This window comes from Scophthalmus maximus, chromosome 9 (assembly GCF_022379125.1).
Source record: "Scophthalmus maximus strain ysfricsl-2021 chromosome 9, ASM2237912v1, whole genome shotgun sequence".
Classification (NCBI taxonomy): Eukaryota; Metazoa; Chordata; class Actinopteri; order Pleuronectiformes; family Scophthalmidae; genus Scophthalmus; species Scophthalmus maximus.
This window is the reverse complement of record NC_061523.1, coordinates 13,251,196-13,278,969: the sequence shown is the minus strand read 5'-3', so window position 1 is coordinate 13,278,969 and position 27,774 is coordinate 13,251,196. Positions and strand designations below refer to the sequence as shown.

Sequence of the window (27,774 nt, the reverse complement as noted above, 5' to 3'; positions counted from 1 at the left end):
CATGTTTCCTGCTTTTGCCAATGAGCTTGGACTGCAATGTGCTCTTACAAAGAACGTAGCTCAACTGCAACAGAGAGATTATGGGTCCACATTCTATTCTGATTCAACAGCGTCACTTAGAGTCCAAAATGTGAACACCAAACTGTTCGGTGATATCGAAAGGAGGTTAAAGGATGAATATTTAAATATGTATAACTTGTGCGTCATCACACCAAACTGCCTTAACAACAAAAAAAAAAAAAGAGGAGACCCCAAACGAAATATTTTTGATAAATGCAGGATTATAACGCATTTGAAAAGCGAAAAACCTTGACAGAAAAACAATGCCTTGATGATAGATGGAATAAAATAATAATTATTATTATTACACCTTCAACTACTACTAGCAATCATAGTAGCACTACCGACACAAGCAGCAGTTATAGTAGTTGTGGTGTTCATAGAATGTGATATTTTGACAATAGGCTATGAAGAATAAATTGAAAGTTAATACTATAAGTCATTTTCATTTAAAGTGAAGCTGTCCACTCTGTGGTTCTGAACAGAACCGTGCTCACCTTTTTTTTACTTTTCAGCAGCAACCAGCTATTTCTTGAATATTGATTTTCAGTTGAGAAATCGCTAAGTGCATGACTTAACACCACGTTTTACAACTCACCTCTAGAGGAGAGTCAGGTTCATCCAGGATGCTCTTTTCACTCTGCATCCTCTGCACCGTCCCTGTAGAACTGGGCTCCATGATCAGCACGTTCTGACTACCAGCTCTGCCGAACTTACAGTCACTCTTTCTGGAGTCAGTCGTCCTGCACACCTCGTAGTTGTACACGTGTTGGAGAGTCCCTGTCCCCAAAGTGTCCGAGTAACGTGGTGGATAATATGGAATCACAGGGAGATTGGAGTGATAAAGGACGCGAGACTGTCTCCACCTGTAGATCTTCACTGAGATAATAACCACTAGACACGTGATGAAGAGGAAGGAGACTACAGCCAGAGCCAACACTAAGTAAAAAGTCAGGTTGTCGTTGTACTCCTTGTCGTGAGTAAAGTCAGTGAACTCCGACAGCACTTCAGGGAAGCTGTCCGCCACCGCCACGTTAACAACGACTGTAGCTGAACGAGAGGGCTGCCCGTTGTCCTCCACTATCACAGTCAGTCTCTGTTTCACTGCATCTTTATCAGTCACTTGACGGATCGTTCTGATTTCTCCATTCTGTGAGCCCACTTCAAACAGCGCCCTGTCGGTGGCTCTCTGCAGTTTGTAGGAGAGCCAGGCATTCTGTCCAGAGTCCACATCAACAGCCACCACTTTAGTGACCAGATAGCCCACATCTGCTGAACGAGGCACCATCTCAGCCATCAGAGAGCCACCAGTCTGGACTGGGTACAGGACCTGAGGGGGGTTGTCGTTCTGGTCCTGGATCAGTACTTTCACTGTCACGTTACTGCTGAGAGGAGGAGAGCCTCCGTCCTGAGCTTTGACCATGAATACAAGCTGCTTTATCTGCTCATAGTCAAAAGAACGCACTGCATGAATCACTCCACTTTCTGCATTTACGGAAACATAATTAGAAACTGGAGACCCTCCAATATTAGTGTCCTCCAGAATATAAGAAATGCGGGCGTTTTGGTTTTCATCTGGATCTTTGGCCACGAGAATCAGTACAGAAACACCGGGAGAGTTATTCTCTACGATGAACGCGCTGTAAACACTTTGTGAAAACACCGGAGCGTTATCGTTCACATCAGAGACCTTTAAATGAAAGGTTCTTTTTGTGGAGAGAGGAGGAATTCCTGCATCTGTCGCTACAACAGTGATGTTATATTCTGTAGCACTTTCACGATCTAATACAGTGTCTGTTACTAATGTATAGTAATTTCTTAAATTCGATTTGATCTTAAAAGGTGCGTTTTGTTCTATTCTACAATTCACTTGTCCGTTATCACCTGAATCCAGGTCTTTTACATTTATGATGCCAACAGTTGTACCGGGAGGAGAGTCCTCTGACACAGGACTAGTGAATGACATGACGCTGATGGCAGGGGCGTTGTCATTCACATCACTTACTTCAATTACCACTTTACTCGAATCCGTTAAACCCCCCTGATCTTTTGCATCGATCCCTAGCTCATACTTTTTGTCTTTTTCATAATCAATTTCATTTGTTATTGAAATCACACCATTTTGTTCATTTATTGAAAACAAATCACCAAAATCACTGCTGAGGTCTGAAAAATGATACGTCACAACACTGTATGACCCAAAATCTGCGTCAGTAGCATTGACAGTTGTAACATAAGTACCTCTGGGAGAATTTTCCATCACTGTAGCTTTGTACACAGACTGATTAAATACAGGCGCATTATCGTTGGCATCAAGAACAGTGACATCAATATTTACTGTGCCAGATCTTTGCGGACTTCCTCCGTCTACGGCAATGAGTTTTAGAGACAGATGAGGATTTGTCTCTCGGTCTAAAGGCGTCTGAAGCACCATATCTGCGTATTTCTTTCCATCCGCATTCGAACTTTGTTTTAATATAAAATTACCATTCTCGGTCAAAAAATATTCTCTGAGTCCATTAACTCCCACGTCTGGGTCTTCAGCACTCATCAAGGAAAAGCGAGAGCCAACATTTGCAGATTCACTGATATCAAAATGGATGCTATTTCTTTTAAACGTTGGCGAATGATCGTTTATGTCTGTTATTTCGACTGTAATTTGATGCAGCTCCATGGGGTTTTCTAAAATCACCTCAAAGCTGAAACTACACGGTGTCACGTCTCCACAAAGCTGCTCCCGGTCTATCCTCTCGTTCACGACTAGAGTCCCTTTGTCTGTCTTCAGCTCGGTGTAGTGGATGTTTTCTCCGGTTATGATACGGGCCCGACCAGAGCGGAGCCTTTTCAGATCCAAACCAAGATCCTGAGCTACATTACCGATAAGGGAGCCCTTCTTCATCTCCTCTGGGATTGAATAGCGGATGTGTCCGCTGACAATACGGTTGAAATAAAAAAGAAAGATCAGAAGCAGCCAAATCTGTCCGCAGCCAAAGAGCCATTTTACGCACCGAGTGAAGCGTAGTAATCCAAACGCCATAGCAGAAGAAAAACACGAAAATATCCGTTGCAATGATCCAAGCACGATGCTTATTGTGAAAAATAAGTCTGAGATAAACCTCTGAAGGAGAGTTGTGCTGTGTAGAGTTTATATATCTGCATGGATGTGTCGATTAAAGCGAGTCCTTCCCCTGAATGTCAGCCCACGTAATGTATAATATCTTCGTTTCTCTCATGGGCCACGGAAGGGAGGGACTGTGTGGTAATGTTTAGATATTGGATTGACCAACAGCGTCCCTTACAGTACAAACTCGGTAACAACACGCAAAGCATAATTATTTCTGGAAAATGTTATAACATCTGATTTGTAAAAATATTTTAATCATTATCCTATACATTGATATCACTGTGACCTTCTCTATCACAAACAAATCAATGCAGTTAGCTTCAAAAAGATAAAGGAAGTGCGTGTGAAACATGTTTATGACACAAACTAAATACTACAGGAATAATAGAGCACTGGGAGAGATAACGCAAGCCTGCATGTTTAATTCTCAGAAAAATGATGTAAATCAAACCCATTTTTAAAATAATCATGAATTAAGTTATCACGAGTGAGTAAGTTGCAGTAAAGTGTGACTTAATTTGTAAGTCTCGAATGTTAAGACAGTAACAGCTTTACTATCAAGCGATGCAAAGTAAGACGCTGTCCATGGTGCTGGAAATGAGGGTATGACACGCAGCGTTTTAGTGTCAGTACACGTAAACATAAACAGGAAGATAAAGACAAAGACAAGTCTGCATCATTTAACTCACCTCTAGAGGAGAGTCAGGTTCATCCAGGATGCTCGTTTCACTCTGCATCCTCTGCATCGTCCCTGTAGAACTGGGCTCCATGATCAGCACGTTCTGACTACCAGCTCTGCCGAACTTACAGTCACTCTTTCTGGAGTCAGTCGTCCTGCACACCTCGTAGTTGTACACGTGTTGGAGAGTCCCTGTCCCCAAAGTGTCCGAGTAACGTGGTGGATAATATGGAATCACAGGGAGATTGGAGTGATACAGGACGCGAGACTGTCTCCACCTGTAGATCTTCACTGAGATAATAACCACTAGACACGTGATGAAGAGGAAGGAGACTACAGCCAGAGCCAACACTAAGTAAAAAGTCAGGTTGTCGTTGTACTCCTTGTCGTGCGTAAAGTCAGTGAACTCCGACAGCACTTCAGGGAAGCTGTCTGCCACCGCCACGTTAACAACGACTGTAGCTGAACGAGAGGGCTGCCCGTTGTCCTCCACTATCACAGTCAGTCTCTGTTTCACTGCATCTTTATCAGTCACTTGACGGATCGTTCTGATTTCTCCATTCTGTGAGCCCACTTCAAACAGCGCCCTGTCGGTGGCTCTCTGCAGTTTGTAGGAGAGCCAGGCATTCTGTCCAGAGTCCACATCAACAGCCACCACTTTAGTGACCAGATAGCCCACATCTGCTGAACGAGGCACCATCTCAGCCACCAGAGAGCCACCAGTCTGGACTGGGTACAGGACCTGAGGGGGGTTGTCGTTCTGGTCCTGGATCAGTACTTTCACTGTCACGTTACTACTGAGAGGAGGAGAGCCTCCGTCCTGAGCTTTGACGACTAACTCAAGATGTTTAATCTGCTCATAGTCAAAGGAGCGAACCGTACTAAGAACTCCAGTTTCAGAATTTAACGCCACATATGTGGAAACTGGACTTCCATTGACCTGTGTGTCTTCTAGAAGATACGAGATTCTTGCGTTTTGATTCGAATCGGAGTCGGTCGCGGTGACAGTGATTATTGACATTCCATGGGGATTATTTTCCGTGAGTTGAGCATCATATTTAATTTTATCAAACAGCGGAGGATTGTCATTAATGTCAGAAATCGTAAGATGCAACTTCATGTCACTTGACATGGGAGGGGAACCTGAATCTGTCGCAGTTATAGTAATGTTGTATTCTGGTGTTTTTTCACGATCGAAAGCTTCATCTGACACCAACGAGTAGTAATCAGTCATGGATGACTTTATTTTGAACGGTAAGTGTCTATCCATGGTGCACATGATTTGCCCGTTACTTTCAGAATCTGCGTCTTTAGCATTGAAGACAGCTACAGTCGAGCCTACTGGAGCATCCTCAGAAAGAGGACTAGAAAAGGACATGACGCTTATTATCGGCGCGTTATCGTTGACATCTACAATATCAATTATTACCTTACTGAGATCCGTTAATCCTCCTTGGTCTTTAGCTTCAATTCTTATTTCATGTTTTTTGTCTTTTTCATAATCTATTTGTCCAGAAACCGTTATTGTGCCTGTGTTCTTGTCGATGGTGAACATGTTAGCAACGTTTCCTTTTAAATTAGAAAATGCATAAGTCACTACACCGTTTGATCCACTGTCAGCGTCTGTAGCGTTTACGCCTATAATGTGAGTCCCTGGTGTAGCGCTTTCTAATACAGTAGCCCTGTATATAGACTGATTAAATACAGGAGGATTATCATTGACATCTAACACTGTGATATCAATATTTACTGTACCAGATCTCTGCGGTGTTCCGCCGTCCACTGCTATCAGTTTAAAGGAGAGCCGGGGTTGCTGCTCTCTGTCGAGCGGTTTCTGCAGGATAAGTTCTGCAAATTTACTGCCGTCTGGGTTGGCGTGTTGTTTCAGGACAAAATTGTCACTCGTGCTTAAAACGTATTCTTGCAGTCCATTGAGTCCTACGTCCGGGTCATCGGCACTTTCCAATACAAAGCGAGAGCCAATTACAGCAGATTCGCTTATCTCCATTCGAACGTGGTTATTTCGAAACACAGGCGAGTGGTCATTTACATCCAGTATTTCCACAATTACACGATGCAGCTCGATTGGATTTTCCAAAATAATTTCGAAGCTGAAGCTGCACGGTGTCACGTCTCCACAGAGCTGCTCCCGGTCAATTTTCTCGTTCACGGCTAAAACCCCTTTGTCTGCCCTCAGTTCAATGTACTGGGTGTTTTCTCCGGTGACAATCCGGGCCCGGCCGGAGCGAAGCCTTTTCACATCCAAACCCAGATCCTGTGCTACATTACCGATAAGGGAGCCCTTCTTCATCTCCTCTGGAAGAGAATAACGAATCTGGCAATCCACCACACAAGTGAGAAATAGAAAATAGGCGACTAACCGTGTGGGCCAAACCAAGCCAGAGAAAAGACGTCGTTTAAAATGCTGCAGTAATCCGACAGTAGCCATGACGCACTGCGTATAGCGAGATCGTGCTCCTCGAATGTCCAACACACAAGACGTGGAACAATTCGGGAAAAAAGGTAGAAAACCACTGTTTATATGTCGATCGGTAAGTCCGCAGTGTATATCACCCGTGTTTCCTCTACAAGAACAAGCCTGTCCTTTAAACCCAGGCGATGGGGGAGGTAGTGTTTTACTCACAACACTGAATTTGTTAAATTGGACAACAGCGTCCCTTGGTGGGTAGAGCCTCAACGCCGAAATGCACCGTCTTTCACTCTGCTGATCTAAAGCTTCACCATCTCGCACTGACAAAATGAAACCCAAACAAGCCCCTTAAACCTTAATGCAAGCAATACAAAGTTATACGGTTTCATTGCAGTAACAGGAATATAAAGTCCGCCTACCTGAGCATGTAAGGGAGTAATGCAAACATCTGAATCCAAGAAAACCACAAGACAAATGTAGACATATAGGTGCTGTCCAAAGGATAAATTGCCACTGACGAGCAAGCAAAAGAGTTTACTTGAAATCAAAGATGAATACATACGAATATATACTAATTTCATAACTAAGGGTTAAGAGTAAAAAAGCATGTTGATGATATCCTAACTGTTAATCAACGGGTCGAATGAACAAGATTAGTTCGGATCAAAAAATATCAACTTGCATTAAACAATGCAGCTAATCTAAATTAAATCAATGCCTTTGTGAAAGTGAAGTACAATAATGGCGGAGGACAATTGGTACAATTGACCTATTTGAATATAAATAATGTAGCAGAAATCCAGGTAAGTAATGTAAAATGAGACGTTGTCCATGGTGCTGAAAATGAAGGTGAACTGTGCACCATCAATCTAATTGAACACAAAAAGGGGGAAAAAAGTGTCTCACACACACGAAGATAAATTATTTGACCAACCTCTAGAGGAGAGTCAGGTTCATCCAGGATGCTCTTTTCACTCTGCATCCGCTGCATCGTCCCTGTAGAACTGGGCTCCATGATCAGCACGTTCTGACTACCAGCTCTGCCGAACTTACAGTCACTCTTTCTGGAGTCAGTCGTCCTGCACACCTCGTAGTTGTACACGTGTTGGAGAGTCCCTGTCCCCAAAGTGTCTGAGTAACGTGGTGGATAATATGGAATCACAGGGAGATTGGAGTGATACAGGACGCGAGACTGTCTCCACCTGTAGATCTTCACTGAGATAATAACAACTAGACACGTGATGAAGAGGAAGGAGACTACAGCCAGAGCCAACACTAAGTAAAAAGTCAGGTTGTCGTTGTACTCCTTGTCGTGAGTAAAGTCAGTGAACTCCGACAGCACTTCAGGGAAGCTGTCCGCCACCGCCACGTTAACAACGACTGTAGCTGAACGAGAGGGCTGCCCGTTGTCCTCCACTATCACAGTCAGTCTCTGTTTCACTGCATCTTTATCAGTCACTTGACGGATCGTTCTGATTTCTCCATTCTGTGAGCCCACTTCAAACAGCGCCCTGTCGGTGGCTCTCTGCAGTTTGTAGGAGAGCCAGGCATTCTGTCCAGAGTCCACATCAACAGCCACCACTTTAGTGACCAGATAGCCCACATCTGCTGAACGAGGCACCATCTCAGCCACCAGAGAGCCACCAGTCTGGACTGGGTACAGGACCTGAGGGGGGTTGTCGTTCTGGTCCTGGATCAGTACTTTCACTGTCACGTTACTGCTGAGAGGAGGAGAGCCTCCGTCCTGAGCTTTGACTATGAATACAAGCTGCTTGATCTGCTCATAATCGAAAGAACGCACTGCGTGAATCACTCCGCTTTCTGAACTGACAGAAACGTACTCAGAAATTGGAGATCCGCCCGCGTCATTATCTTCCAGAATATAAGATATTCGGGCGTTTTGGTTTTCGTCAGGATCAATAGCTTTAACGGTGAGAAGAGAAACACCGGGAGAGTTATTCTCCACGATGAACGCGCTGTAAACACTTTGTGAAAACACCGGAGCGTTGTCGTTCACATCAGAGACCTTTAAATGAAAGGTTCTTTTTGTGGAGAGAGGAGGAATTCCTGCATCTGTCGCTACAACAGTGATGTTGTATTCTGTAGCACTTTCACGATCTAATACAGTGTCTGTTACTAATGTATAGTAATTTCTTAAATTAGATTTGATCTTAAAAGGTGCGTTTTGTTCTATTCTACAATTCACTTGTCCGTTATCACCTGAATCCAGGTCTTTTACATTTATGATGCCAACAGTTGTACCGGGAGGAGAGTCCTCTGACACAGGACTAGTGAATGACATGACATTAATGACAGGGGGACTGTCATTCACGTCAATCACATCAACTACAACTTTGGAGGAGTCTGTCAAAGCTCCTTGGTCGGTCGCTTCAATGCGTATTTCATATTTCTTTGCTTTTTCAAAGTCAACCTGACCTACAAGAAATATCACACCCGTTGTCTTGTTAATTTCGAAAATACTGCCAATATTGCCTTGCATTTTGGAAATCGAATAATAAATCAAACCATTTGATCCACTGTCGGCATCAGTTGCATTCACAGTAATTATGTAGGTTCCTTTTGCGGAATTTTCCATCACAGTGGCCTTGTAGACTGACTGATTGAAAACGGGAGAATTATCATTAGCGTCTAGGACAGTGATATCTATATTTACTGTACCAGATTTGTGTGGTGTCCCACCGTCCACTGCTATCAGTTTGAGGGAAAGGCTCGGGTATCGCTCTCTATCCAACGGTTTCTCCAGTACCATCTCCGCATATTTTCTTCCGTCAGTATTTGAGTGCTTTTTTAAAATAAAATTGTCATTCGGAGATAAATGATAGTCCTGAAGGCCATTCACTCCTACATCTGGATCATTGGCTGTTGGCAGAACGAAACGCGCTCCCGGAGCGGCAGATTCTCCGATCGTCAGTCTCATATCGCGCTCATGAAAGGAAGGTGAATTATCATTTATGTCTAATACTTCGACAGTGACGTGGTGTAATTCCATAGGGCTCTCCAAAATCAAGTCGAAACTGAAGCTACACGGCGTCACGTCTCCACAAAGCTGCTCTCGGTCTATTCTGTCGTTCACGACTAGAATCCCTTTGTCCGTCTTCAGCTCGGTGTACTGGAGGTTTTCTCCGGTCACGATACGGGCCCGGCCAGAACGGAGCCTTTGCGTATCTATTCCCAGGTCCAATGCGACATTCCCGATTAGAGACCCCTTCTTCATCTCTTCTGGGATCGAGTAGCGTATTTGCCCCGTTGCAATGTGACAAAGAAAAAAGAGAAACAGAATGTTCCGTGGCGACAGTTTGCAGCACAAACGCCATCTTGGAGTCCGGCAGAGACATTTTCCGAAATCCATGTTTTCAAATGACTGATATGAAATGATACGATCCAAACACTACGTAAAAAAAACAATTAATAACAATAACGGAATTCAAGTCTCAGTTATTCGAATAAAAAAAATTAAGTAACATCATCCTTCCTCGCGTAGAAAAAAAGAGTCAACTCAAAATCAACCCGACTGCGCCCACGTCCCTCGCGGTCTAAAGCATATTCACCCACCACAGAGCAGAATGAAGGAAGGCACCGCCTAACACAGTTCCCGGATTTGTTTTTGGTTAACCAACAGCGTCCCTTAGAGTCCAGTGACTGAATATCAGACCTTAGAAGGAAAATAACTGCAGTCACCTTTCATAACAACTGGATGCCAGCGACCCCCTCAAGAGTCAAAGCGCTCAAAATAGAAGGAATACTTATATTGTCGTATTTCTAAAACGATTGTATCATAATCATTAAAAATACATATGATACTATCTATCATTCCACCCTGAAGCACAATAAATTAAGTAAAAACATTGTTCAATATCCAGAAACAACTCAAACTACAGAAAAGTTACTCAACTTGTAAAACGCACACCTCTTAGTTCTGCAAGACTATTGCCCTTTCCATTAAGACAATCAATTTCTTACAGGTTCTTACATAAATAATTCATATGTGGGAGCTTCAGCAATCATGTAAATTTTCCATAAGCTGTGACATGTTCTGCTTTACGGCAATGTGTGTGCATTCAGTACACTGCAGAAAAACATAATTGCCAGGTGAAACATGAGCAACAAGATTTTTCTCATGTAAATGTGGCTATTAATTATTTTTAAAAGTTGTCAAGTCATATTTTGCATTTCTCAGTGAAAACCCAAGTAAATATTTTTGAAAGGAAATATGAACAGTTTGAATGACATGGACGCGTTTTCACAAGAAGCATTTCGATGATTGGTCCAAACTAACTGAGATGCTGTCCACGGTTCTGAAAGTCATAGCTTAGTGTATAAAACCTTCTTAGAGCAAATATATAACAACGAGGGAGACAAGCATAGAGGCGCGAATTGAAAGTCATGTTTATGGGAACTCACCTCTAGAGGAGAGTCTGGTTCATCCAGGATGCTCTTTTCACTCTGCATCCTCTGCACCGTCCCTGAAGAACTGGGCTCCATGATCAGCACGTTCTGACTACCAGCTCTGCCGAACTTACAGTCACTCTTTCTGGAGTCAGTCGTCCTGCACACCTCGTAGTTGTACACGTGTTGGAGAGTCCCTGTCCCCAAAGTGTCTGAGTAACGTGGTGGATAATATGGAATCACAGGGAGATTGGAGTGATACAGGACGCGAGACTGTCTCCACCTGTAGATCTTCACTGAGATAATAACCACTAGACACGTGATGAAGAGGAAGGAGACTACAGCCAGAGCCAACACTAAGTAAAAAGTCAGGTTGTCGTTGTACTCCTTGTCGTGAGTAAAGTCAGTGAACTCCGACAGCACTTCAGGGAAGCTGTCCGCCACCGCCACGTTAACAACGACTGTAGCTGAACGAGAGGGCTGCCCGTTGTCCTCCACTATCACAGTCAGTCTCTGTTTCACTGCATCTTTATCAGTCACTTGACGGATCGTTCTGATTTCTCCATTCTGTGAGCCCACTTCAAACAGCGCCCTGTCGGTGGCTCTCTGCAGTTTGTAGGAGAGCCAGGCATTCTGTCCAGAGTCCACATCAACAGCCACCACTTTAGTGACCAGATAGCCCACATCTGCTGAACGAGGCACCATCTCAGCCACCAGAGAGCCACCAGTCTGGACTGGGTACAGGACCTGAGGGGGGTTGTCGTTCTGGTCCTGGATCAGTACTTTCACTGTCACGTTACTACTGAGAGGAGGAGAGCCTCCGTCCTGAGCTTTGATGACTAACTCAAGATGTTTAATCTGCTCATAGTCGAAGGAGCGAACCGCACTAAGAACTCCAGTTTCAGAGTTTAACGCCAGATAAGTAGAAACTGGACTTCCACTGACCTGTGTTTCTTCTAGAAGATATGAGATTCTGGCGTTTTGATTCCAGTCAGAGTCTCTCGCTTTGACAGCAAATATTGAAACTCCGGGGGAATTGTTCTCTGTGATGTGAGCAGAGTAGCTGCTTTTATCAAACAATGGTGCGTTGTCGTTGACGTCAGAGATTTTAAGGTGTAATTTTGTTGAACTAGAAAGTGGGGGAGACCCAAAATCCGTGGCTGTTATTGTTATATTATATTCTGACAAGGATTCTCGATCAAAGTGTTGATCTGAGATTAAATTGTAGTAGTTTGTTAGAGAGGACTCGATTTTAAACGGAAGTTTACCATCGATGGAACATTTTATTTGCCCATTTTTGGCAGAATCTACATCTTTTACGTTAAAAACAGCAACGGTTGTTCCAAGTGGCGAATCCTCAGACAGAGGGTTGGAAAATGACATAACATTTATAACGGGGGAATTGTCGTTGACATCGATAACATCAAATATAACCTTGCTTGTCCCAGTTAGACCACCCTGATCCCTTGCCTCAACCCTCACCTCGTACTTTTTGTCTTTTTCATAATCTATTGGACCAGACACAGAAATTGTTCCGGTGTTTTCATCAATACTGAATATATCCGCTGTGCTTCCTTTCATGTTAGACAACCTGTAATTTATGAATCCATTTGAACCACTGTCCGCGTCTGTGGCATTTACTGTGATAATCCGTGTGCCTTTAATTGTGTTTTCCATCACAGAAGCTTTATACACAGATTGGTTGAAAACTGGAATATTGTCATTTGCATCTAGCACAGTGATATCTATATTTACTGTACCAGATCTCTGTGGTGTTCCGCCGTCGACTGCGATTAGTTTGAGAGACAAACGGGGCCGCTGTTCTCGGTCTAACGGCTTCTGGAGAACCATTTCAACATATCTACTTCCATCGGGGTTTGCATGTTGCTTCAAAATGAAATTGTCGTTCGGCGACAAAACATAATCTTGCAACGCGTTCAGTCCCACATCAAGATCCTCTGCACTCTGCAGTGGAAACTGTACTCCCACGACAGTCGATTCACTAATTTCAAAATTGATAGGTTTATCTTTATTTTGGAAGACGGGAGCGTGATCGTTAATATCTAAAACCTCGACAGTTATTCTGTGCAGTTCGATTGGATTTTCTAAAATCACCTCAAAGCTGAAGCTGCACGGTGTCACGTCTCCACACAGCTGCTCTCGGTCTATTCTCTCGTTCACGACTAGAATCCCTTTGTCCGTCTTCAGCTCGGTGTAGTGGATGTTTTCTCCGGTCACGATACGGGCCCGCCCAGAACGGAGCCTTTTCAGATCCAAACCCAGATCTTGCGCCACATTACCGATGACCGAGCCCTTCTTCATCTCCTCTGGGATAGAATAACGAATCTGACCACCTACCATGCAAATCGCATGTAGCAGCAACATGAGCAGTCCTGTTTGCCGTCGCAGTCCACAAAACAATCGCCATCTTGATGACATGAAGGTGGTAGATATTCTCAGTGCCATCGTTCAGAAAGAAAAAAAAGTAATAATCAAGCTTCGTTATTCCAATTGATGCGCATATGAACCAGGTCCTGATATTCGCAGCACAGTAGCTTTTAAACACGACTTCAACGTTTACGTGCAGGCCAGTGAGACCGTGTTCGCCCCAAACCTCGACACAACACAGAGATAGCCTTCTTCACTGTATAGTCAGTCAGGGGTTGGGCTGAATGACGACATGACACAGAAAATGTTTCACTGACCAACAGCGTCGCTTAGAGTCTAAAATGAGGAAGTAAAACGAGACCAAGGCCACTCCAGGACCAAGATTGTTTAAACAAAACCAACGATATAATTAAAACCTCTGTATATATTGAATGAGATTTCAAGATAACATTTTCAAACAGAACCAAACGGCAACACATTAAATTGTTTATAACAAGTTCAGTCTGTGTGGGGGTGAATACTGTTGTTTAAAAAATTGACCCATCCAAATTGAAAGAAAGAAAACAATCGAAATCTCCCTTCAGAAGATCATGCTTAAAATGCAACAGATGGTAACGATTACATAACACTGCTATTCTCAAGTGAAATTATTTGTGAAGTTATTTTTATAAAAACAGACATGTCATCTCAATGGGGAAACAGTAATGCATCCAAAACAATAATATATTATCTCACAGATTGTTACATTTGCACTGATATTGAAATTACTAGTATTGTGTTTAGTAATAAAATACCTTGGCTACTAATGTGGGAAATAGGCTACAGTGACATATGCTTATGAAAAATAAGGCTGTGGAGATAGGGTGATGGATGTGTGACCTTCAATATGTTGCATTGTATTTGTTTTGGGATCCGCTAGCGATAATATCTCTGAATTAATTAACGGTGGAAAGCAACGTCAGAGTAACCTTTACAAAGTGAACCATATGTGAGCAAATGAAAAAGCCTTAAACACTATACATGCAGTGCTATTAGGACATCGACTTTTGCAATTTAAAATTGGATGCTACATATTCATTCTCTCGCAAGGCTGAACCAACAAGAGCTTTGCAGAAGGAGAATGCATGTCAATGATGCAAACCAGTAGAGCTTTCCATGGTTCTGAGGGTGAAAGCGCTTGTAATCAATATAGTATAAAAAAAAAAAGAGCTAACCAAAATCAAATAACAACAGACAAACAGATATACAGAGACGAAGCTTAACGTTCAACCAACCTCTAGAGGAGAGTCTGGTTCATCCAGGATGCTCTTTTCACTCTGCATCCTCTGCATCGTCCCTGTAGAACTGGGCTCCATGATCAGCACGTTCTGACTACCAGCTCTGCCGAACTTACAGTCACTCTTTCTGGAGTCAGTCGTCCTGCACACCTCGTAGTTGTACACGTGTTGGAGAGTCCCTGTCCCCAAAGTGTCCGAGTAACGTGGTGGATAATATGGAATCACAGGGAGATTGGAGTGATACAGGACGCGAGACTGTCTCCACCTGTAGATCTTCACTGAGATAATAACCACTAGACACGTGATGAAGAGGAAGGAGACTACAGCCAGAGCCAACACTAAGTAAAAAGTCAGGTTGTCGTTGTACTCCTTGTCGTGAGTAAAGTCAGTGAACTCCGACAGCACTTCAGGGAAGCTGTCCGCCACCGCCACGTTAACAACGACTGTAGCTGAACGAGAGGGCTGCCCGTTGTCCTCCACTATCACAGTCAGTCTCTGTTTCACTGCATCTTTATCAGTCACTTGACGGATCGTTCTGATTTCTCCATTCTGTGAGCCCACTTCAAACAGCGCCCTGTCGGTGGCTTTCTGCAGTTTGTAGGAGAGCCAGGCATTCTGTCCAGAGTCCACATCAACAGCCACCACTTTAGTGACCAGATAGCCCACATCTGCTGAACGAGGCACCATCTCAGCCACCAGAGAGCCACCAGTCTGGACTGGGTACAGGACCTGAGGGGGGTTGTCGTTCTGGTCCTGGATCAGTACTTTCACTGTCACGTTACTACTGAGAGGAGGAGAGCCTCCATCCTGGGCTTTGACGATGAATATCAGTTCTTTAATCTGTTCATAATCATATGAACGAACTGCGCGAATTACTCCGTTTTCCGCATTAACGGAAATATAGTCAGACACTGGAGATCCACCGATCTCACAATCTTCTAAGATATAAGAAACGCGGGCGTTCTGGTTTTCATCGGGGTCTTCAGCTTTAACACTTAACACAGAAACGCCTGGAGAGTTGTTTTCTGCAATGAACGCACTGTAAAAGCCTCGTGGAAATACTGGGGCATTGTCATTGACATCCGAGATCTTTAAATAAAATGTTCTTTTAGTCGAGAGGGGAGGCAACCCTGCGTCTGACGCGATGACAGTGATGTTACACTCTGACATGTGTTCCCGGTCTAATGCAGCATCAGTGATCAATGCATAATAATTCCTCACGTTGGATTTAATTTGAAATGGAACGCTGCCTTCGATCGTGCACTTTACTCGGCCGTTTTCACCCGAATCAACATCTTTAACATTAATGATTCCAACGGTGGTGCCTGCAGGGGAGTCCTCTGACACGGGGCTCGTGAAGGACATGACGTTAATCACCGGAGCGTTATCGTTGATATCAATCACCTCGATTTCAACGTTGCTCGAATCTGTCAGTCCTCCCTGATCTTTAGCTTCAACTCTGAACTCAATTTTTTTGTCTTTTTCAAAGTCAACTTGCTTCGCCACATAAATTTTCCCTGTCGCCTCGTCTATGTCGAACAAATCAGATATTCCTGCTTTTGATTTTGAGAAGGAATACGTGACTTGTCCGTTTGACCCGCTGTCTACGTCGCTTGCATTCACGGTAACAATGTAAGTACCTTTTGGTGCATTTTCAATCACAGAGCCCTTATACCTCGATTGATTAAACACGGGAGCATTGTCATTGATATCTAAAATATTGATACCTATATTTACTGTACCCGATCTCTGTGGGTCTCCGCCGTCCACGGCCAGCAGTTTCAGAGACAGGCGTGGCCGTTCCTCTCGATCTAAGGGTTTCTGAAGCACCATTTCTGCGTATTTACTGCCGTCCGGGTTAACATGTTGTTTCAAACCAAAATTGTCGTTGGGGGTTAAAATGTAGTTCTGCAGCCCGTTCGGCCCAACATCAGCATCGTCCGCACTTTCTAAAACAAAACGGGAACCGAGCGCGGCCGATTCGCTTATTTCAAATTCCAGATGAGCGTTTTGAAAAGTGGGAGCGTTGTCGTTCACGTCCAACACCTCTATGGTCACAGGATGCAACTCCATGGGTTTCTCCAGTAAGATCTCAAAGGTAAAGCTGCACGGTGTCACGTCTCCACACAGCTGCTCTCGGTCGATTCGCTCGTTCACGACTAAAGTCCCTTTGTCCGTCTTCAGCTCGGTGTACTGGACGTTTTCTCCGGTCACGATACGGGCCCGTCCAGAGCGAAGCCTTTTCAAATCCAAACCCAGATCTTGCGCGACGTTGCCAACGAGGGAGCCTTTCTTCGTCTCCTCTGGGATCGAATACCTGATCTGTGCCTCCGTTCGAACGAGAAAAATAAGCTGCACCATAAACAGGTACACTGGGCCGCGCGATCTGCCTAACAATCGCCATCTGACTCCCCAGTCTCGACGATGTTCTGTAAATGCCATGCGAAAAAAGGTGGTTTCCAAGCAAACCGAGAAATGGAAGGAATGTAACGAGGAAAACGCGTAGATTACAGATTTATGTACTATCGCGTTAGGAGTCTTAACCATCTGTGTATCAAATGAGCTGCAGTTCGTCTCCTGTAAAACGCAGAGACAGGGGAGGGAACAAGACTGCCTCACAATGGTCGAATGGATTGACCAGGCAACAGCGTCACTTAGAGGATACAAAATGAAACTCTCCTAACCAGACATCCAACACCTCAGGTTAGATGTTTCTGATACATTCTGTATAAGATATAGAATGAAATTGTTCTTCAGGAAATTTAAAAAAGACTAATCATCATCCTGAAAGGTTTTTTTCCACTGCCCGTGTCCTATATGCATCTATTAACAGTATCCAAAACAATACGTCCTGGCTAAAAAAAACAAAAAAAAAAAAAAACAACATAAGAAGAGAACCGGAAAATTCAGAGTTGTGATCAGTAACAATTTGACATTATGTGTCGGTAATGGGAGTTATGTTTATATATATATATATATTCATGGAAAAGTCATATTTCTAAATTAGTGTGATAGGTCCCGAAACGGTACCAGTGTCCCTATAAACATAACAGAATGTATCACAATCTGTGCGAAGCTAAACTTCAGCACCATGGACAGAGGAAGAGCTGCACAACCTACCGCCAGTCCCTGTAAACATGATGCAGCGCTTTGTGCAGTGCAATATACTTTTTTTTTAAATGTAGGATTTAAAACATAAATATAAAGGTAAGAACCGGACCTTTCTATCAAAATGTTATAATGCTCAAAGAAGTGAAAGTCAACATGATTTGAATGAAGTGATGATTTGATGATCATAGTGAGCCGTTCTAGTCACCACGTTTAGATATGAACTGCAATTAAAAGTGAGTAAGCAGAACACTAAGGGCTGTATTGGGAAGAGGCTAGCAACATCTTCCCTCCGTGTCATGCTAAAATGTAGCAGCTCCCTTATGTCTCAAATGGGAAAGTGAACAGAATATTTTTACAACAGGAAAATTGGACAGACAGACAAATGTATAGATAAAGATTGAGAGAGACAGGGACAGATAGATAGATAGATAGATAGATAGATAGATAGCTGGATAGATAGATAATCCTCCCTCTCTTGAGCCAATGTAACTGATAAATCCAGTGACCTACATATGAGCAATGGAATCAACATCTAAAATGAAACTACTACAACACTCGTCCACAAGCAAGAACGAATACAGGGAAATTTCACAGCATATATATATGTATCTAGAACATGACATGATGTTTGCACAGTTAGGATTACCTATTTAATTCTAGGACTATACACAGTACTAACATATACAGTCGCAAAGCAAAACATTCTGCAAAGTATGATTGTGCATTATTCATGGCATGACTGCAGAGCAGCAACCACATTTATTAATATTAATGTCATTCAAATCCTAGGAAAGAGTCGCATAGCACACTGTAATAAGGCCAATGCACCTGCTGTTGTTACAAGACTGCTAAATTTCTGTCTTGCGGGAATAGGACTTTCACAGCAGCTTTCGGCAGGAAACAGACACTATTTCAAAAATGTTTGTGTGTGGGGTGCAAACCAGAAAAAGAGGAACAGAATGGAGATAGAAAATGGACAGAAGCTTGTTCTGGGTCAACTGTGTTTCACATTGATTGTGATAATTGAGTTTGGTGTTGATGAGGCGGTAACACTAAGAACAGAGTGATAAAAACAATAGTGTGAGATTTGAAGAGAAAAGAACGGGAAAACTGTCTTACCTGATCAAACAAAATGGAAGTTCCATTCAGGAGGAGCAACATGGAAAAAGGAAGGGAGAAAAAAAAGAGAGCAGTTAGTATGAATCCCGATTAGACCACAATTTTTTCTTTATCATTCATATGCATGGATCATCTAGTTGGGAGATAACACATTCAAGAGACTAATAGGAATCAGTAAAACAAATGTTGTCTCTATGTTATGAACAATTAAAAAGCAATGCATATTGTAGGTGTCATTAAAAGAAGGGCACTGCCAGGATTAGAAACACAATCTGTGAGCGGTTTTCCAACATTTCATCCCGTCCTTAATTTGCACCACGCATGCCTATGAAACAAAACACAACTGCACACCGTGTTGAAAACCACTGGAAGCTCTGTGATGCTTGTGTTGATTGACATACTATTCTATCAGTCTCCAATGTTGTCAAGTACATTGCTTAAAACATGTTCTCATAACCCAGATAAAATTAAAAAAAGATTAAACACTGCTTGTTTTTTTTCTTCCCCCTTTTCCTTCCCCAACTGAAATTAGGAGCACAAACAGGCCAGCAGCTATAACACCAAGATGAACACACATGAATTCACATGCAAGCTCTTTTGATGACAAAACCTCTCTGCTTCACTGCCATGACACAGTCAGAAGCAGGCGCACACACACACACACACACACACACACACACACACACACACACACACACACACACACACACACACACACACACACACACACACACACACACACACACACACACACACACACACACACACACACACACACACACACACACACACACACACACACACACACACACACGACTCTAACCACTGACCTGAGTGTTCATGTTGTTCTCCGCTTGTTTCCCTCATTCTCACGTGTCTGAAACTAGTGTCATGATGCGTAAGTTGTAACGTTCATTCTATGATCAGAACGTTTTGTAAGGTATCAATCGTTTGACAAGAAAACTGTTAGACCCATGCAAATTATAAATGATTTTGAGATTGACTTGTTAAGGACACATATCCATGCATAATTAAAACCTATAGAAAATGTGATTGTCAGGTTCCAATGCTGTAACAATATGCAATACAACATTTTATTTACCAATATGTTGTAAACTGCTCAAGCGAGGACGACGTGCTGTTCTTCACATGACTAATAAACATTTGTAAATAGATGTGAACAGCTTATCAAATTATGTCTCTGCCACTTGTCATAACAAAGTCGTTCCTATGTAGAATGTTTTTCTAGAAGAAAAAAATATATATATCTAAAATTTGTGTTTTCTTGGAATGCATGTAATGCTAATTGCAGTATCTCCCTGGTTTTTAATGACGCACGTTAAAAAGACCAAAAACAGTTATCTAAAAGTATGAAGGTCATTAACCAGAGGTTATGACATCACTTAAGGATTGTCTAGCTGATAAGTATATTTTTTCTTGAATGAAATTAGTATTACCATTTATTGCGGTTATGATGTGTTTTAGCTTCATTCAAGACCTTCACAGATTCTGTGCAACATGTCGTTGGGCCGATGGAGAAGTAGAACGCAATGTTCTGTTCATGTTTATTTTTCATCAAATATATACAGTCTGTTCAAACGTTGTTAAAAATTCATGACATGTAGTGCAAAGATGTCAAACAACAAGTCATGCGTTATTTGAGAAAACACAACAGATTCATCAAAACCCAGATCAAGTGTCTTCATGGTAAAAAAAGAGACAATTTTCCGCAAATCATATAAATAGGGAAAAACAAGTTTACCACAGACAAAGCAAAACAACAGCCAGGAATATTTCCCTCAACTATATCACTTTTGGAAGACAAGGGGATAAATATTGTCGGAGGAGGTCAACCATGCATTTCAAATGCAGAATATGAGATATATCAGCCATATGCAATTGTTTAATGGGTGATATTCTCCTTCATAACTGACAATTCAATAATTATAATTGAGCTTTTATGAGGAAAATGGATACTAATCATGCTAATTCTGTTCATGAACTTTCTATAACCAGCTGTTTAGTCAACTTGTTCCGGAAACAATGCATATTTATAGATAATAAATAAGAGAAAACTTAATATGGTGAGCAAGCAGTTTAGAAGAAGAGAGAGTACGACAGAGAGAAAGAGAGACTATCACTCAGGACAAAATAAGAGAACAAGGGGGTACATGAAAATATCAAAGACTATTCCAAAACATTGTGATGCACTTACAACGTATTCATCAACATATGTCAGTGTTAACATGACAACAGTATGATTGTTTCTAGCAGTTATACAAAGTTGAAAAAATTATGAATTTATAATAACTGAGAGTCAGACGTTCCGAACGAAATCCATTGCACAGATTTGACCAGATATTTACTGTATGTCTCGACCGACTCTCACTGGACCACGTAGAACGGATGCGGGACACCTGCCCTCACCTTCAGAGTAGCTCTGTCTGCACTAGTGCGCCTCAGGGTGCTTTTCTGATAGGCTGCACTCCTTTTTTTCAGCGTGTCAGTGTCTGTGCTCGAGGCAAAGCGGAAATCGCCTCTCCACGACCCAGTGGTCAAGAAGGAATCGTACCGGTCGTCTTTCAGCAGGGTCCCGCAGCGACTTAAATCTGTAAAGCTCGGGGGGCAGTAGGTGGTGGGGAAGACGGGTAGACTGGCGGTGGTGGACCGGCAAACATAACTGCGACGGCAGAGCTTAAAATAAAACACGCCGCTGATCAACAGGAGGAACAGGAAGGACACGGTTGACAGAGCTATGACCAAATAGAGCGTTAAGTTACCGCTGTTCTGTGATTCATCGGCGAACTCAAAGAGTTCGTTTAAAACGGGCAGGCCGTCACCGATCACTATGCTGACTGAAGCAGTGGCGGAGAGAGATTCCGGTCCGTTATCCGTTACCAGAACGACAACAGATTGTTTCGACTCATCGTCCTCCATGAATGCTCGCACTGTTCTGATTTCCCCGGTGTGCAGACCAACCACGAACAGGTTAGGCTGCGTTGCTTTGATTATTCTGTAGGAAAGCCACGCGTTGTGGCCAGAGTCGGCGTCCACAGCCACCACTTTGGTAACCAGGTAGCCCCTGGGCGCCTCCATTGGCACCACATCTTCAGCGATGAACCCGGTGGTTTGGACCGGGTAGAGGACAACAGGTGTATTGTCATTTTGGTCCTTGATGAAAACGTTTATAGTGCAGGTAGTGGAGAGCGGGGGGTCGCCTCCGTCTCGAGCTATCACCTTGATTTGGAAGTGAACTGACTGTTCGTGATCAAAAGGGTGCGATGTGAAGAGCTCCCCTGTGTCAGAGTTGATGGTAAGAAAAGAGGACACTTCTGAGTTGGATATCTGGTACAGCACTTTAGCATTAGGTCCGTCGTCAGTGTCCTCTGCTTTCACTCGCATCACAAACGTGCCGATGGGTTGGTTTTCCAAAATGTTGGCATCGTAGTCGCTCTGCGTAAAAGTCGGGGGGTTGTCATTTATATCATTGACCACGATGGTGAGAACTTTAACACTGGAGAGCGGAGGAGAGCCCGTGTCAGTGGCAGTGATTGTGATGTTATACTCCGGCTGAAGTTCTCTGTCTAGTTTTCCGTCACTCACCAACATGTAATAGTTTTTCACCTCCGAAACAAATTTAAATGGAGCATTGTTGGAGATCGTACACGTGACACGCCCGCTGCTTCCGGTGTCCAGGTCATAGATATTAATCAGAGCGACCATTGTTCCTGATTTAGAGTCTTCAGCCAAGTTAGCAGAGGCCGACTTTATTTCTATCACGGGTTCATTGTCGTTTACGTCAATGACATCAATTATAAGTTTGCAGTGAGAGGCCTGACCGCCGCCATCTTTAGCCTGCACGTCCAACTCGTGCGTGCTAGCCTCTTCGTAATCGATACGACCCGACACCCGTACTTCTCCAGTCAGAGGGTTCATCTCAATCACTCCCGCCATCTTGTCCGACAGGTGACTGAAGGAGTACGTTATCTCTCCATAAACACCTTCATCCAAGTCCGTGGCATTCAGTGTTAATATGACGGTCCCAAAGGGCGCGTTCTCTGGCACAGAGGCTTTGTAAACTCGTTGGTTGAAAACCGGGATATTGTCATTGGCGTCTAAAACACGGATGTGGATGGAAGCAGTTCCCGATCGGGGTGGATTACCCCCGTCGATTCCATTTATTTTCAGGAAATGTTCAGCTTGTGCCTCCCGGTCCAAAGCTTTTTTGAGAACCAGTTCAGGATAGGCATTGCCGTTTAGTTGCCTACTCATTTCCAGTGCAAAATGATCATTCGGGCTCAGTTTGTATTCACGCACAGAGTTGGTGCCCAGATCGGGGTCATGCGCGCTCTCCAACGGAAAGCGCCTCCCTAGAACTGTGGATTCGACTAAATCTAAATGTATCTCTCCCGCAACAAAAACGGGGCTGTTGTCATTTATATCTGCAACATCCAAAACTAGGCTGAATGCTTGAAGGGGATCTTCCAGGAGGAGCTGATACTGTACGATGCAGACAGCTGCCTGTGCGCAGAGCTCCTCACGGTCTATCCGCTGGCTGATCAAAAGATTGCCTGACGCAGTGTCCAGTTCACACAGTTGGCCGGTTCCCTCTGCAACAACCCGGGCTCGACGAGCACCGAGCTCCGCCACTCTCAGTCCGAGATCCCGCGCAACGTTCCCGATAACCGAGCGCCGCTGCATCTCCTCTGGAAGCACATAACGGACTTCTCCAAACGAAACGCCAAAAAGGAGGCTAAACACGAGAAAACGCAGCCACCGTTTGAAGTTATTCGAGTGCTCCATAATTGAACATGCTTTCAGAAACAAATGCACTGTCGACATCATAGCCAAATCCTAAGCATATACATCCAAAAATGGAACTGAAAATTACGCTGTAATACAACGATTCCCTGCTTCTCCGGCTGAGTTAATCATGCTCTATTAGGAAAGCTGTCAGCTTGGATTCCTCTCTTATTCCCATTTCACCACTGCTCGCTCTCGCTCTCTCTCTCTCTCTCTCTCTCTCTCTCTCGCACTCACCCCCTCCCTCCCCCATTGCACACCCACGCAAGCACACACAGGCACACACAGCCCTCGGCTCCAACCCAATTCTCCAGTTCCACTGACACAGATAGGGCGAGACACGGCATAGCATCCACGAGTCAGACATTATAAAAGAGCGTCACCAGGAGACTGGGAGGATAATTACAACAGTGGACTGTACAGTATTCAAAGAGACAAATGTATCATATGTTCAGTAACATACGTGATCAAGATAAGACCAAATCAAATTGTGGCAAATCAAAATAAAAAAAAGCAGAACACCATCCATGTTTGAAGCAGCAGAGAATGGACAAAAATGTTTTAAAGACTAAAACAGACTCCTGAACAAAGCAATGGAATTCTATAGTGTTTCCATGGACTGGACGTTTGTAAAGGTTACGTACTATTGTTTTGGATTTGTATCTAATTTAAATACATTTAAATCTCTCCAATTTAACTAATACCATCTACTTTTTTCTAATGTCTAAAAATTTCTATAGTTTGTGGTGGTGTATTACAGCAACTTGCCCTGCAACAGACATGAATAAAGTCATACTGTAACTGTGGAGACGTCTAACGTGAAGACGTACGTTAACTTGTTTTGCAAATGACACTGGTGCTACAGAGGTTGAAAGTTTTATAGCGTTGTAAACCTTCAATTCAATTATCAGGGGGCAGTGCTCTCACCTAAGCGTTAATTTATTCAATGATTTCCCTCTGTGTGGTTTACTACATGGCACTGAACACAACACAGATAACGAACACACCCCAACACGTCTAACAATCCCCCAGAGTAAGCCAGTTATATTGACCTTTTGAAGTTCTAAAAAATATGGTATGATGACAGTTTAAAACCAAATCATAGTACGGTACTGTTTATTATAGACTGATAAAGACATTAGGCAGTACGATGTAGATACCCCGAAATATTGGGTAAAATGTCACTGCATCACGAAATCAGTGTTCAGCACCAAGGACAGAGGAAGAAGCCACTAATACCAATACCAGTGGGGGGTTTTGTGTGTGTGTGTGTGTGTGTGTGTGTGTGTGTGTGTGTTTGTGTGTGTGTGTGTGTGTGTGTAAGTTTTTTGTGTATGTGTGTGTGTGTGTGTGTGTGTGTAAGGTTTTTGTGTGTGTGTGTGTGTGTGTGTGTGTGTGTGTGTGTGTGTGTGTGTGTGTGTGTGTGTGTGAGTGAGTGAGTGAGTGAGTGAGTGAGTGAGTGAGTGAGTGTGTGAGAGAGTGTGTGAGAGAGTGTGTGAGAGTATGAGACAGAGAATACTAAATATTGACAATATTGAAAAAAATTTACACATGTGGGACATATGATATGAATAATGTTCATACCTCGGGAGAACCATTTAAGTCCCAAAACGCATCAGCAAAGTCAGAAGGACTTTTCCTCAGAGTCTGGTCAGCAGGCAGCGTGTTGTCATTGTAAGACGTCACAAACTTAAAGTCACTGGTTCTAGATCCTGTTGTCAGGTAGGCGTCATAGTTGTAAGCGCTGCGTAAAGTTCCTGTTCCGTCAACATCTGCGTAATTAGGAGGGAGATAAGCGCTGGGGATGGCGACCGCTCCGTCAAACAACAGTCTGGGCTTTCTCCTGCGACAGAACCTCACACCCAGGATGATGATGATGAAGGTCAGGAAGAAGGTGGACACAGACACCAGCGCGATGATCAGGTAAGAGGTCAGTTTTGAATTCTTCTCATCATAAGAAATGTCCTTCAGCTCTGGCACCTCAGCCAAGTTATCAGAAATAAGTAAGTACATGGAACAGGTGGCAGAGAGAGAGGGCTGTCCGTTATCTTTCACCGCCACAATAAGGTTCTGTTTCATGCTGTCAGATTCAGAAATGTCCCGCTGTGTCCTGATCTCTCCGCTGTGGACACCGATGGTGAAAAGTCCCGGATCAGTGGACTTGACTATGTGATAGGACAGCCAGGCGTTCTGTCCGGAGTCCGCGTCCACCGCTATCACCTTGGACACCAGAGAGCCTCCGTGTGCAGCTTTGGGGACCAGCTCGGTCATGAAGGAGTTTCCCTCCGGGGCGGGGTACAGGATCTGAGGAGAGTTGTCGTTCACGTCCGATATGAAGACGCTGACGGTCACGTTGCTGCTGAGCGGAGGAGAACCGTTGTCTCTGGCCACCACGTGGACTTTAAAGCTCCTGAAGTGTTCATAGTCAAACGACCTCACAGCGTGGATCACCCCCGTGTCTCCGTTAACTGACAGATAGGAGGACACCGGGGCACCGTTCACCTCACCGGGTAACAGAGAATAAATCACTGTACCGTTCTGTCTCCAGTCGGGGTCTCGAGCAGTAACGGAACATAAAGTGGAGCCAGGTTTGTTATTTTCACTCACATATGCGCTGTAGGACTGTTCCTCAAACACAGGTGGGTTGTCGTTGATGTCAGCTACAGATAAGTGAACAGTTTTAGAGGAGGACAGAGGTGGAGAGCCCTCGTCAGTGGCACTGATTGTAATGTTGTAATCTGACACTAGTTCACGGTCCAGTTGTCCTGTGGTCACCAGAGAATAATAGTTTTTAATAGAAGGAACCAACTTAAAAGGGACATTTTGCTGAATGGAGCAGCGAACCTGTCTGTTCCTCTCAGAGTCTCTGTCCTGCACGTTAATGATGCCCACCTCTGAACCAGGTGACACGTTCTCAGGTATGAGGTTAGTCAGTGATTTCAAATTAATGACAGGGGCGTTGTCATTCACATCAGTAACAGAAATTATCACTTTAGCATAAGATGAGAGCCCTAAACCATCTTTCGCTTTAACGCGTATTTCAAAAGATGTAGTAGTTTCATAATCAACAGAACCAGTTACTCGGATCTCACCCACTTTACGGTCAATACTAAATATTTTCTTCACGTCTTCAGTGACGTGTCCAAAGTCATACGTCACATCTCCATTGACTCCCTCGTCTGCGTCAGTCGCGCTCACTGTGACCACCAGGGTATCAGGAGGAGAGTTTTCAGGCAGACTGGCTTTATAAACGGCCTGACTGAACACTGGGGCGTTATCATTAGCATCCAGCACAGTGACGTGTATGACCACGGTGCCTGATCTCTGAGGAGAGCCTCCATCTAGAGCTGTGAGGAGCAGATTCATCTCCCCTTGCTTTTCACGATCGAGCTCTTTGTCAAGAACAAGCTCTAGTATATTATTATTAACAGCCAAAACGAAATGATCATTCTTCTTCAGGCTGTACTGTTGAACTGAATTCTGTCCTACATCCGCGTCGTGCGCCTCCTCGATCACAAAACGAGCTCCCCTGTCTGCAGACTCTTGAATTTCGATATTAATAATTTCTTCGTTAAACTGTGGCGCGTTGTCATTAATATCCTGCACGTGTAGACTAATCCGATGGAGCTCGAGAGGATTCTCCAGCACAAGCTCCTGTTTGAGGATGCACGAAGCCTTCTCGCCACAAAGCCCCTCTCGGTCAATCCTGTCGGCAACAATCAATTCTCCGTTGTTCAGGTTGATGTCACAGTAACGTGTGTCAGTCCCGTCGGTGTCCATGCGGGCTCTTCTGTTAGACAGCGTGCCCGTTTTTAGCCCGAGATCCTTGGCCATATTTCCAATAACTGATCCTCGTTTCATCTCCTCGGGAAAAGAATAGCTCATGTCCCCGTACGCGATGTGCAAAAAGAGAAAGAGGAAACAGACGCAGCGCGGCTGAAAGATGATAATTATCGAATCCATTAATAAATCAAAGTTACTGAGTTGAAGAGTAAAGCGAATAAAGGCAGCACAACCTCACAAGACGAACAGCAACGACGATTTCTGAGTGACTGTGCGTATATGAGCACAAGAATGCGCGTCCACACCAACGGAAAGAGGAACTCAAATATCTTAAGCCTGGTGTATAGCGCCACCGTGAGTTAGATTCTACAAAATCACTGACAATGTCAACAAAAGCAGTGCTTCAAACTGGGTGCAGCATGCTCATAATTAAACAGAAATAAAACTATAGTCACGAATAAAGTTTAAATCAGGAAACAATCAGGAAACTGGCAAACTCAACAAATAATTATTATGCACATTGATATCATTGTTCATTCTATGGATTTAACACAAATGTCCTATTTTAGAAGTTGTGACTGATATATTTTAA

The 27,774-nt window shown here is 43.6% G+C and overlaps 8 protein-coding genes across 27 annotated transcripts in view; all 8 read right to left on the bottom strand.

Moving 5' to 3' along the window:
• LOC118319082 (protocadherin gamma-C5-like) overlaps positions 1-27,774 on the bottom strand; it is a 205,374-nt gene that overhangs the window by 113,201 nt on the left and 64,399 nt on the right. The window lies entirely within an intron of this gene.
• On the bottom strand, positions 635-3,297 carry LOC118319073 (protocadherin gamma-A10-like). Its single transcript, XM_035649172.2, has one exon. The coding sequence runs from the start codon at positions 3,095-3,097 to the stop codon at positions 635-637; it is 2,463 nt and encodes an 820-aa protein (XP_035505065.2). The 5' UTR covers positions 3,098-3,297.
• On the bottom strand, positions 3,850-6,862 carry LOC118319074 (protocadherin gamma-A11-like). The gene has a single exon (XM_047334661.1). The coding sequence runs from the start codon at positions 6,310-6,312 to the stop codon at positions 3,865-3,867; it is 2,448 nt and encodes an 815-aa protein (XP_047190617.1). The 5' UTR covers positions 6,313-6,862; the 3' UTR covers positions 3,850-3,864.
• LOC118319066 (protocadherin beta-16-like) lies at positions 7,018-9,835 on the bottom strand. Its single transcript, XM_035649168.2, has one exon. The coding sequence runs from the start codon at positions 9,662-9,664 to the stop codon at positions 7,064-7,066; it is 2,601 nt and encodes an 866-aa protein (XP_035505061.2). The 5' UTR covers positions 9,665-9,835; the 3' UTR covers positions 7,018-7,063.
• LOC118319985 (protocadherin beta-11-like) lies at positions 10,618-13,295 on the bottom strand. Its single transcript, XM_047334598.1, has one exon. It carries the CDS (start codon positions 13,165-13,167, stop codon positions 10,618-10,620), a length of 2,550 nt encoding a protein of 849 aa, XP_047190554.1. The 5' UTR covers positions 13,168-13,295.
• Positions 13,549-17,002, bottom strand: LOC118319067 (protocadherin beta-16-like). Its single transcript, XM_035649169.2, has one exon. It carries the CDS (start codon positions 16,911-16,913, stop codon positions 14,355-14,357), a length of 2,559 nt encoding a protein of 852 aa, XP_035505062.2. The 5' UTR covers positions 16,914-17,002; the 3' UTR covers positions 13,549-14,354.
• LOC118319072 (protocadherin beta-3) lies at positions 20,336-24,681 on the bottom strand. Its single transcript, XM_047334659.1, has one exon. It carries the CDS (start codon positions 23,439-23,441, stop codon positions 20,982-20,984), a length of 2,460 nt encoding a protein of 819 aa, XP_047190615.1. The 5' UTR covers positions 23,442-24,681; the 3' UTR covers positions 20,336-20,981.
• Positions 24,978-27,452, bottom strand: LOC118319084 (protocadherin gamma-A11-like). Its single transcript, XM_047334668.1, has one exon. The coding sequence runs from the start codon at positions 27,360-27,362 to the stop codon at positions 24,978-24,980; it is 2,385 nt and encodes a 794-aa protein (XP_047190624.1). The 5' UTR covers positions 27,363-27,452.